The 12,639-nt window shown below is 41.4% G+C and overlaps 1 protein-coding gene across 1 annotated transcript; it reads right to left on the reverse strand.

Moving 5' to 3' along the window:
• Nucleotides 1-1,521: 1,521 nt before the first annotated feature.
• LOC148891684 (purine nucleoside phosphorylase-like) lies at nucleotides 1,522-10,624 on the reverse strand. The gene is made up of 6 exons (XM_089008449.1): nucleotides 10,419-10,624; nucleotides 8,912-9,072; nucleotides 8,709-8,812; nucleotides 8,414-8,589; nucleotides 7,252-7,442; nucleotides 1,522-3,703 (listed from the first exon to the last, which is right to left on the reverse strand). The coding sequence occupies exons 1-6, from the start codon at nucleotides 10,430-10,432 to the stop codon at nucleotides 3,483-3,485; spliced, it is 867 nt and encodes a 288-aa protein (XP_088864575.1). The 5' UTR covers nucleotides 10,433-10,624; the 3' UTR covers nucleotides 1,522-3,482.
• Nucleotides 10,625-12,639: the final 2,015 nt, after the last annotated feature.

A 12,639-nucleotide genomic window follows, 5' to 3' on the forward strand; every position in this document is an offset into this window, starting at 1 on the left:
GTAAATTTCTCCACTGTCAGACTAATAAAGGCAAATCCAATCCAATCCAATCCAATTATTTGATTCTAATGATTGATGTGTCAGTTTTTTTGCATGTTAATTTTTCACAAGATGGCGGCCCGGTATAGGAGTGGTTAGCACACCGGCTTCACAGTGCAGAGGTCGCCGGTTCGCGTCCCGGTCCGGCCTCCCTGTGTGGAGTTTGCATGTTCTCCCCGGACCCGCGTGGGTTTTCTCTGGGTCCTCCGGTTTCCTCCCACACTCCAAAAACATGCATGGCAGGCAGATTGACCACTCCAAATTGTCCCTCGGTGTGAGTGTGAGAGTGACTGTTGTATGTCTTTGTGTGCCCTGCGATTAGCTGGCAACCAATTCAGGATGTCCCCCGCCTCGTGCCCGAAGACAGCTGAGATCCAGCAACCCCCGCGACCCTAATGAGGAAGAAGCGCTACGGAAAATGAGATGAGATGAGAGAGAATTTTTCACAATTATTTTATTTTGTACCTTCTAACCATTTAAAATGCTTCGCCTTATATTTTTATCCATTCATTATTCTCAGATTGGACCTTGTTCTCAAAGTGAGTACATTTGATCATTCTATTATTTTAAATGTTCAACTGTATTTATCAATGCATTCATGCATGGGTATCAAACGGATCAAATTATATATTTTTTTATTCATGTATTTATTTATTTATTGTGGAAGGTTTAAGAAAATGCATATACTATAGGTTATAACGCTTATTTATTATTTTGAATGTTTTTGGCAGAGATTTTAGCAATCGTGGTACAAATTTACATGGTTGATTTGCTTTTGTGGTTCATACTGTTGTGGCGGGCTAGACCAAGCCCCGGGGCCTTGGATTGGATTAGACTGTAATAGTCTCGCAGTGGATAAATTTACATTTCACAGCAGCAAAGTCATGGAAAGGAAGAGGAAAGGAAGGGAAGAAGTAGAAAAATAAAATACAGGAGCTGCTGGAAAGGCAGCCAATCTTGCGGCGCCATCTTGTGGTCAAAAGAACAAAATAATATGACAACATAAAGACAGTCATTCAATTTTAAGCACTTTGTGCACCCTCTTTGTTGTATGAAGCAGTTCTAGATGAAAGAGGAGAGGATCAAAGCATCCTTTTCACCAGTGGATCATGGGCATCATGGTTAAATGTGCACATCTACTACAAGCTAAATCTTGAAAACAAACACGAAGCTGTAGCATCAATTGACAAAAGAGAATGTCTCACATCTCCTGTCCCACGTAAATCCACTTCAATTCCAAGCCGCGACAGTTCCACATACGCATCGGCGCTCTGCTCTGCGTTGAGTTTGAGACATGTGCCTTCATGTACGATTTTCTTGAGTTGATGCGTTTCAACCATTTGCATGGTCATGTTAAATTGCGTTTATTCATCATATAATTGCGACTTGTTTCAAAAGCCCTCAGCAGACATTTTTTTTCTTGTAGTACGAATAATACTTGTGGCAATTAGCATAACAAATAAATACACACAGGACAGTTAAGATTGTAAATGTAGTGAGTCATTTTATGGCAAAAATTGTTTCAGAGAACATCAACTGAAGACGGTGATAAGACTTTTTGTTGTTGTTCCCACAGTTTTGGTCCATTCCCACACTACACATTTTAATATTATCAACAATGCCAGTTAAATACACTTTGGAGATAAATATTCGGTCACGTCACGCCTTTTACAAAAATCCCATGACACGATTCGGTCATAATGGAATAAATCAGCGAACGCATAAATAGAATTAAGAGCATTTTTGCTTTTTGAGTGAAACATGACACGGTGGAGAAAGTAGAGCGTGTCTTTCTGTGTTGAATGTTTCATCCAGAAGGAGTGTTTGTTGATGTATTAACCCTAGACAGTGCGCTAACAAACAAACTTAAAGGACAACCGACGTCTCTGGACAAGTTGTGTCCATAATTTGTAAAATGACTTCTACTAGGCGTATTTTAATAAGATTCCACCGCTTATAGCTATATTTTACGTTACGTTTTACGTCGTTTTTGAGTTGGTGACGAGTCCTCACGTGACGTCAGACAAGGACCGTCTCCTGACATAAAAAAAGACTCGTAGGGTCTTTCCATCACGTCAATGTATTTTGCTGTACTGTTTTTTTGAAAAATGTGTGTTACATCCAAAATCCGCCAGCAGAGGGAGTCCAAGCTCCATGGAAATCATTTATCAGCCTGTGGACACGGGCTGATTCATTCCTCACAGATCGGTGGCCATTTTGTTGCCTCTTTTTGGGTGAGACATTCCCCCCGCCCGTTTCTGAAGCCATTGTTTGGATTCTCCAGCAATGCAAGACGTCTTGGCGTGACGTCACGAAAGGGGGGCGGGACTTTCAGAAAATGCCCAAGATCGCAGCTCAATTTTTTGCAGATTTTGGACACTAAGTCATTTTTATTGGTGTTTTGCATTTGAATAAAAATATCATACTGCGTGTTTTGGGTATTTTAGATGCTATAAAACGTTTTTCTGATGTCAGTTAAAAAACAAAAAAGTGATGTCGGTTGCCCTTTAAGAGTCACCCGCCTGTTTAGAATATGGAGTTTCATTTGGGTGAGCAAAATGTACATTTACTGGTCCTCTGACATTTCAGGCTCATTTTCGAATGCTTCCAGTGCATTTTCCCGGGGTAAGTTTCATGACTTTTTTGGTGGCATGTCTATGTGAAAAAAAAAACAGTTATGAGCTTGGTTTGCGTTCCTTCCAATTTGGTCTATAAAAAAGTAGTTTGGAGGAGTCCAGGGAATGTTCCAAAATGGTCGCTTCAAACCTAAAATAGCACAGTTCCTACAATTTCCGCGAGAGCTTTTTTGTGGGTCTACTAGTGATGGACAGGTCTGATAATTGTCAGGTTTTTCAAGCAAACTGGCTTTGGGGTGTTGGGGCTTCTTATGAATAGTTATATGAGGAGTTTATTTATGGAAGCCAGGAAATTGGAGATGTTACCCTTAGAATGGCGACTTTAAATCGCAATGGAACACTTTGTTTCTGGCTTCTTGGGACTTTTAGGAGTGCCCACTCCGATTATTTAAACAAATTTATGTTGCAAGGTAGAATATGCCTTGAGTTCGGTTTATTGGAGTTCTAATTTTGGAACAAATAAACCTCTCGATTGTCTGCTTAAAAATATTTTTTTTAAATGTTTGTTTTGAATCCTATTTGAAATGCTTGCTGTGAGTTTTCCAACCTGGCTTCTCGATACATTTTTGTAAGTCTTGTCATGCATGATGTTGCTCTTCAAGTGCCTGATCTAAAATCCAACTATGGTGGCTGGATTTTCAAACGAAAATCCCAAGGGATTCCACGTAGACAATTTTGTGGTTTCATGTAAATAAATATTTGCCTGGATGAATCTACTGGCAAATAATCCGGCATTTATCTATATATATATATATATATATATATTTTAATCTTATATCAATGCCACTTACAAAAACCCTGCCATCCTCAATGAGATTTGTTGTGGCACAACTCCAGGCGGCCAACCAGCATGCTGACCAGCCGCTCAAGCTGCGCGGCCCGCTGGCGGCCCGTCTCCAGGACCTCCTCGTGGTTGGCTTTGGCCCGGCTCTCGTAGTCCATGACCGCCCGGTTAGTAATGAGCGACATGGCCAGGCAGCGCATTCCGGCGTGACGCACCGCGATCACCTCGTGCACTGTGCTCATTCCTGCGGGAATTCACAAGAAAGATATTTTAAACATTCAGTCGGCTCGAGAGCAAAACCTTTTTGCAACTGAGCCTGAAGGTATCACCGTTCAATAGAAATGTCATTTCTGGACCTTTTTTAACAACTATGCTGAGTTTGTTTTGCGATGTGTTGTGATTTCAGATTGTCCTTTAGGGCAACGTGACAGGATTAGATTAAAGTCCATTGTGTGTTGCTGCGTGAGGTAAAAGCTATGATTTCAGACTGTCCCATGAGACATCTGCCTGATCTGAATACAAGGCTATACTCGACAGTCAGGTTTTCAACAACACTTGGTCGTTATAAACAACAACTTTTATAACTGTCACTGAAGGTGGAGCATTACACTTGCTTGAGTTGTCTGCAGTTGGTTTCCACTCAGTGATGGTGTACATGTGAGTGTAAATTGTCATTTGTCTTTATATGTGTCCCGTGACTGACAGGCGACCAGTTCAGGGTGTAGTTTACCTTACGCCCAAACTCAGGACAGATAGGCTCCAGTAACTCCCCATGATCCTTCTCAGGGTACTGTTGAATTTTTATCACTTAAAGGACAACCGACATCAGAAAAACGTTTTATAGCCTCTAAAATACCCAAAACACGCACTATGATATTTTTAGTCAAATGCAAAACAACAATGACTTAGTGTCCAAAATCTGCAAAAAATGGAGCTGCGAATTGGGCATTTTCAGAAAGTCCCGCCCCCCTTTCGTGACGTCACGCCAAGATGTCTTGCATTGCTCGAGAATCAAAACAATGGCTTCAGATTCGAAGAATATGCTTTCTTGTTACACATCCAGTTATGAACATGATTCCAATAGTCCTGATGAGCAAAGCATACATGTTTGCAATCGATTAAAGAATTTATTGCGTGCCATTTTGAGGCGACCAAAAAAGAGGCAGAAAATGGCGACCAAGCTCCGTTTGAAGAATTAATCTGCCCGATTCCACAGGCTGATGAATTCCTTCCATGGAGCTTGGTCGGCCTCTTCTGGCGGCTTTATGGTGCAACACGAGGTTTTCAGACCAAACAAGTACAGCAAAATACATTGACGTGATGGAAGGACTGCTACAATTTTTCAGTCAAGGGGTGTTCCTTCAGTGACGTAGGGTGAGGACTCATCACCGACTCAAAAACAAGACTTCCGGAATATTCAGCGTGAGTCTTAAAACGTAAAATATAGCTATATGTGGTAGAATCTTTGTAAAATACGCTCAGTAGAAGTCATTTGAAGCCATTTTACAAATTATGGACACAACTTGTCCGGAGACGTCGATTGTCCTTTAAACCATCCTTGAAGATAACATCAGATTGGGCCAGAGTAGAGCTCAGTGGTTCATGATTTCGACAGTTTCATGCCAGAACATGTAAAATGACTTTGTTGCAGTTGATTAATGTTAATACAATACCCTACAATTTGTTAATTGTCAGCGTTCCCGTATTTTCCCGTGTATAACGCACACCCAAAAGCCTTGATTTTCTTCAAGACCCTGCGCGTTACATGCTGGTGTGCCAAATATGTGAAGTAATATTGAGCCACAACAGGTCTTGCAACTACCATCATCAGCTACCGACTCCATTTCCCCCTGTAGAAGAAATGCATATCTCCAGCCTCTACTTTAGCGCCTTATAATGCGGTGTGTGCCTTATATTTGGAAAAAAAAATGTTATATTTGGAAAACTTTTTTTCGTTCATTGGGGGTGTGCCTAAAACACCGGTGCGCCTTATACACTGGAGAATACGGTAATATTTGTCAAAACAAATAAGGGGTGACCGGAATCCTGTCTTAGGTAACAAAATGGTCACCTAGCTAACAGTGCTTGCTAACTGTTCGATTAAAAATAAAACAGGATCAACAGTTTCTTTGGATGATAAGAACGGAGGTTTCTCATTCATTATGACGTTATTTGTGGCCTGTTGTGTTACTACAACAATCAATTATGTCGTCAATATTTAAAAAGTGTTCCAATTGTGGCAATTTTTGGAAAACATGACTTGTATTTCTTTTTAATTTGAATGATTTTTGAATGACAGCTTAATTGCAAATTGTTTGCAATGTTACAACTCATTTTGTTCATTAACATATAGGCACGCTCTTTAAAGTACAGGTAACAGCGCGAGTTACGACCAACCGTACTTATGACTGCCAGACCTTTTTTTAAAAAAATTCTACGGCAGCCCAGCCGTGAAATCGGTTTCGATGGACCAAAGTCACTATCCATTGTCTCCCAATACAATGCAATAAATATCATACAATATATGGCCATTAAATGCATTTTAAGACTGGGCCGGTTACAGTACAGAATAACCACAAATATACCAAATGTGAAATGTCTCTTTAAAAATGGGACCCTTTTTATGAGTTTGCATTGTAGTTGAGATCTGCAGCGCGTTTGCCATGCTTTTGGTAGAATAAAGACTCGAGATAGTCCTTCTTGTTTCGATTTAACAAGGAGAATGTTTATTTGCCGGAGCACATAGAGCAACCGCTTCTCTCAGCATTGTGTGAGAACTATTTTGTATTTTTTTTTTTTGCTGTCAAAGGACTATGTGTAGCGTCGTGGCTGCGTTGCCAGATCCGATCAACGTTCAGCATGCCTCATTTATCTTAACAGACAATATTACAGATTTGCACAAATTGAGGATACAAAATAACTGTTTCTTCACAAAGGCGTATGACAATTTTGGCCAGCCAGCGCGGGGGCGGGGGGTGTCTACCGACGCCGAGGCGTGTCGGCGCTCGGACGCGCGAGATCAGGGCGACGAGAACGCTGCGTCGGGCCCACGCCGCCATCGCCTCTTTGAGACTTTTTTCCTTTGGCGTCCGCCTAAGTCAGAGCGTGTGTGTCGGGCGACTTCTTCTGGCTTCTCCGTTAGCAGGGAGAGCGATTTTTCAACAGTGCATATGCGTGGGAAGCCGTGCATATTTGGGTCAGCAGAACGACATTTAATAAAAATTGATAATACAAAATAAAATGATAAAAATGACACTAAAAGTTATAAGATTTATAATTGAACTGTAATCAGTTTTGTATGTAATAGTATTCAATAGAAAACGTTTGTTAAAAACAACAGATTGACATCATATACTCTTCTGTCGTATAAACATTGCATCGACCATTTTGAATGCTTTTCGATTTACGACCGTTTTGTCGGAACAGAACCTGGTCGTAACTCGGATGTTACCTGTATAGGTTAATCTAATACAATGTTCAAAATATTGTATTATTTGTATTATATTACCATTTCTAGCTCATGCCATTTTTATTTGCCACCTGCATAGTCATGAAATTAAAAATGGCGCACATCAAAGCGGTTCGAGAAAATGTTACATTAAAAATAGCATACTATTTAATATTAAAATTTTGAATTTATTATTACAAGCTATTATAGAATAAAACAGAATGTTATGAAACAACCCCCGACCCCGTTTTTTCTAAAATTAATTTAAAACGTTCCAAATTTGACCGCGACATGATCTAACCACCTCTCAAATATATTACAATGCAGCAGCGGCCCATACTCACCTACGGCATCGGCTCCGAGTTGCCGTAACATGCGGCACTCGGCGATAGTCTCGAATGAAGGCCCCCCGAGGACGCAGTAGACACCTTCACGTACAAAGTCACAAAAGTCCAGTTCGGCTGCCACCGCGTGTGCCAGTTTGCGTAGCTCGCGGTCATACGCATCCGACATGCAGGGGAAGCGTACACCAAACCTGTACACAAACAGCCCACAGCCGTTCATAGTGGGAATGATTTCCACATGCCACCCGCAATCGGTGAAAATTGACAATATAGAAAGACCAACTAAAATAAAAACACAGAAACATTTAAACTTGTTTTCACTTGGCTGTCGTTTCTGACAGGAAAACGCAAATTGACCAATAATGTGTCAACACCAACATGAATCAGCTTACTGCTCGTGTGCACACGCAGGGCACTATGGCTGAGGGCGACACAAACTTGCTTGTCCTGTTTGTGTTGCTCTTTAATGACACCAAAGTCAATATACCATCGGCATCATAGTAATTGGACATATTACTGTCACTGCCTACCTGAAATTAAGATCCGAGTCGGCAGTACAAAGTGCACTTTTCACTGAACATATTTTCGGGTGTATAAGGCGCACCGGGGTACAAGGCACAGCCGCAATGAATGGTGTATTTTCCAACTTTTTCCATCTATAAGGCGCACCTTCATGAATGAAATACGTTTTCCAAATATAAGCTATAAATATATAAAAGTTTTCCAAATATAAGGCACACCACATTATAAGGCGCTACAGTAAAGCCTGGGGTTACGCACGACTTCTTCTACAGGGGGAAATAGAGTTGGTGGCTGCTGACAGTAGTTGCCAGACCTGTTTTGGCTCAATATTACTTCACATATCAGTCGCACATGCGTATAAGGCGCAGGGTCATCTTTTGAAGATAATCAAGGCTTCTGGGTGCGCCTTATAGTTCGGAAAATACGGTCCTATTTTCCCGATAATTCTGCCTTAGGAGAAAATGTCTGAATATATGCATCTGTTTTTGGAAGAATCAGTTTTTTTCTATGAAAAGTATTTTCCTCTGATAGAATATGGAATTTTAAGGCAAATTCATCTGTAATTAACAAATGCTTACGATGGACATTTTGAAGGATGGATAGGATGGAAAGGTAATCTGCAAAACTGTGTGCATGTCACCTGTCGTGGTTGGGTCCCACCAGCGGGTTGACACCGGCGAATCCCGGCATGTTGATGTGGTCTTTGATGATCATGACATCGCCAACCTTGTAGTCCTGGTTGAGGCTTCCGGCCGCGTTGGTCAGAATGACCGTCTCCACACCCATCAGCTTGAAGACACGCATGGGGAGCACTACCTGTGTGTGTGTGTGGGGGGGGGGGGGGTTATGACCTTTTTGGTTTTATTACTTTTTCCCAATTAAAAAAATATTTTCTTTGGAAAAAAAAAACTTGCAAAACGTCGCCATCTCCTGACCTTCTGGACGGGGTATCCTTCATACAGGTGGAACCTGCCCTGCATACAAACGCAGGCCTTTCCCTTGAGCGTTCCGAAAATCAGCTGACCGGCATGACCATGCACTGAAATGCAACACAACAAAATATTCGTGTTATTATCCGAACCAGCCTAACGTACATGTATGTGGTACTAGAACGGTTCAAAGTTAGCTAGGACCATACCTGTGCTTTGCGGGAAATTGGGGATATCGGCGTACTTGAAGACTTGGCGCTCTTTCAGTATTTCAGCCAGGCCACCCAAACCTGAGCCGCAAACGATGCCCACGGTGGGCCGGCAGGATGTCTTGGACATCAGCCAGTCGGCCGATGTTTGAAACTCGTCACTGTTTGAAACAAAAAAAAAAATGCATTATTTATGGTTGGAGATTTTTGCGCAATACTGTGTGGATCAGAACTTTGAAGAACTATCCCGCTGTGCTGTTTCCATGACAACGACATCATATCGACATTACTATCGAATATCTTTTCTTTTGATAGTTCAGTTCAGCTAGAAGTGCCATAAGTTGCACCATCTTGATGTAACAATCATAGTCTTCTACGCACTTAAGTTTCATTTCATATAATCATATTCCTGCTGCCAGCAGTAAACTTTCAAGTTACCACTTCATACAGGGGTGTCAAACTCATTTTTTTGCGGCGGGCCACATTGTAGTTACAATTTCCTCTCGAGGGCCGTTATGAATTTGGGGAAGCCATTAGAATGTTTAATCCCCTCCACGTATTACATCTAAAGCCCACAACGATTTAATGAAGATCTACTTTTGTTATCTGAAGTCAAGAATAATGGCTAGTTTACATCCGACTTCTTCTTTTCCTTTCGGCTTTTCCCTTCAGGGGTCGCCACAGCGAATCAATGTCCATGGCTACTTTACATACGACAATTTGACATTTTGGTTCGGACTTTAGCAAGCATTACATAATTTCACAAGTTTGCTTTCACGGGCTGAATAAAATGATGTGGTGACCCAGATTGGCCCACCCCGGTCTTGACTTTGACACCTGTGACTTAATACATTAATGCACATTAAAGTAATTCACGGAGCACATCATATTCAACTAACAAGAAAAAACACACATTCAATGAACAAGAAAAACCTTAACGTTTAATATGCTGTGTGTAGCGCTAGTTTAACTAGCTACATATGTGCGTATAGGCGTATAGAATAATATACATGTGCGTATAGGCCCCTTATGTGTGTGCGCAGTCTGGGGATTTGTTGAATTACTGTGACGTCATTGTTCTTTAATGCCTTTCATGGCATCGTCATCGCGCTAATACTCTTAAGCTTCAAGAATGGCTCCATAAATTAAAGTACGTTTGTAAAATATTAACCCTTATTCAACCTGATGCTGAGAAACAAGTGGCAGGTTGTCTCAGAATGTTCTCAGGTGCTTTACGTTCATTTTCCAGAAATGAACAAATGACGTCACGTCCATCTAACGCGCTGGAACGAGATGACCTCGACTGTTCTTTCGATATTTTTTTTTGCCACTTTCAAACGTGATTTGCGGATAATTCGTTTATTAGGCGACGGAATTGAACGCAGCCGCCCGATGAGTGACGCGTATAGGGACGCCACTCTATCGGCTGCTCACGTTTGCGTACCGGGCGGATGCGGATGGTCCACGTGTGGCGCATTGATGCTGCGTGAATTAAAGAACAACTCACATTTTGTCATCCATATAGAGGCAATGAAGCGGAAAGTCTTGTTCTTAAATAGTAGTTGTTCAGATGAGTCGAGTAGCTTTGCCTGTCTGCTTGCGCGCGTCTGAGAGGATGCAGAGTCGTTGTCGATGTTTTTTTCCGTTTCAGACCCGAAACCCCGTCCCTCTCCTCAGTCTCTCGTTCTCTCAGCCAACCCGGAACAACCCCACTCTTACCGGCCAGCCACAGCCCCCATATGTCGCTTGTGGTTGGTTGTCGTCATGACGCAGGCGCGTCGGACCGTTGCGTTCATGGACAACCGTAATTGAACTAAAAAATCGAAAAGAGAAAAGTCGGGATGCACAAAACTGGGATAGATGGAGGACATTGATTCGCTGTGGCGACCCCTGAGGGGAAAAGCCAAAAGGAAAAGAAGAAGAAAAGAGAAATGCCGGGGAGCTCGTTTTACATACTTAGTCGTCTACTTAGTCTGACTTCTCTGACTTAATCATATCTGAATCGTTTGAGGTACTAATTTCAAACGGACCACTTGTTTTTTTGTATGACGAAATCCGATATTTGAGACGGATTTTGGGGACAAAACTATGATGGCGTTTAATAAATTGGCATTGCAACTGCTTTGATGCAACTGAGTTATAAGTTTGTTATTAACAATTACAGTATATAGAGAGTTATTTAATGATGATATTTTCGAATCAAACTAATCCCTGAAGATCCGACTGAACTATCAACAGATGTTAATGACAGATTATGTTATTTCAGATTATTCTTGAATGCAACATACACTTTTGCACGTCAGATTGTCTTTCGTCCATTTGATTGGTAACCGTGTCGATTTGGCTAATTAACGACAAGCGATTCAAATAAAGGATCGATCGTGGGGACATTAGTTGAGTCCTCTGAGCTATTATCAACAGGTGTTCATGATAGGTGTTGTGATTTCGTATTGTCCTTGAAGTCAACATCCAAACTAGATTAGCTCGATATTCTGACGCGCCTAATGACAAGCATTTTAGACACACTCATTAAGCCCTAATGATTAGGGTATTATGTTAGACGCGTTGAGTTAAAATAATCAGAATATAAACGTCCTGTGGGAGCCTGTGCGTGTGCTTATATATGCTGCCCACAGATCGCTTGTGGTTTTCCCAAATGTTACATAAGTGCTCTTTTGTAGTTACACAAAGGGTTTCGCCTGAATGCCCCGGACAAACCCTGACGGTGTGCCTCTTGGAACACAATTAAGCGACCCCACTCACCCCTTGGCCCACGCGTGTGCGCTCGTGTTTGTGTTCACTGCGGATTTATGCTTTTTAATCACTTCACATTGTACCTTACACTATATGTGCTATTACTATTACTTTCCATAGTACGAGTGTACTGTTGGAAATAATGATGAAGAGACGTAATGCAGTACTGTGGTGGTGTTCTTGGTTGCAGCTGTGTTGGGAGCACAAACCTTTGGTTGCTCGCTGGAAAAGGAAAGCTTGTAGTGTCGTGTGCGGTACTCTCAAGGGAATTGAAGAGACTTTTTCCCGATACTTGTGTAAAAAAGCAATGGAAACACGTCATCAAATTGTGGAATGTGAATTAAATTTCGTGCCGTTTGTGTTTTTGTAAATACGTCGGCAATACAATCGATACAGGTATACAGGTAATGTTTTTTTCATAGTGAAGGTGGGTGAATCATAATCTATTGATATGTACAGGGACAGTAATACATTTTATTCATACGCGCTTTTCAGAGCTCTCAATGACACCTTAAAAATCACAAAATCAGGACACAAATAAAACCACAGCTACAATTATAAATAAGCACAAGAGATAAAACTACAGAAGATGCGATTTTCAATACGTGGGTATCAGATATCAGCAATGGCAACGATATCTATATTTTATTAAATAATGAAAGTAGATATGTCATCAAATTACAAAACAGAACGAACGTTTGTCGAATTGAACGAATTGTCTTTTTCTCCACACGGCAACAAGACTCGCCCAAGCAACCAGACAAGCCGAAATCCTAAATTCACGTGCTTGCTCTGAAGTCAGAGTTGAAAAAAATTCCGCCTCTCCTCACTCTTCCGTTTCTCTGCGTGACGTGCGTACGCTCACTGCTGGACAACGGGACCCTCAAAAGTGTTCATAACATCCGACTAGACAAAGGGAAAAAGCATTTACAGGGTGTGTCGGCATACGGTAGCTAGTTAGCAAACTACACTTT

The sequence above is a fragment of the Hippocampus bargibanti genome, linkage group LG11 (assembly GCF_051943395.1).
Source record: "Hippocampus bargibanti isolate YZ-2025 linkage group LG11, ASM5194339v1, whole genome shotgun sequence".
Lineage (NCBI taxonomy): Eukaryota > Metazoa > Chordata > Actinopteri > Syngnathiformes > Syngnathidae > Hippocampus > Hippocampus bargibanti.

What these genes read in the sequence shown, in the direction of transcription:
- LOC148891684 (XM_089008449.1), bottom strand. An exon ending in AAGGATACCCCGTCCAGAAG is followed by an intron (nt 8,590 to 8,708) that starts GTCAGGAGATGG and finishes ACACACACACAG; the next exon opens with GTAGTGCTCCCCATGCGTGT. An exon ending in ACTCGGAGCCGATGCCGTAG is followed by an intron (nt 3,704 to 7,251) that starts GTGAGTATGGGC and finishes GAATTCCCGCAG; the next exon opens with GAATGAGCACAGTGCACGAG.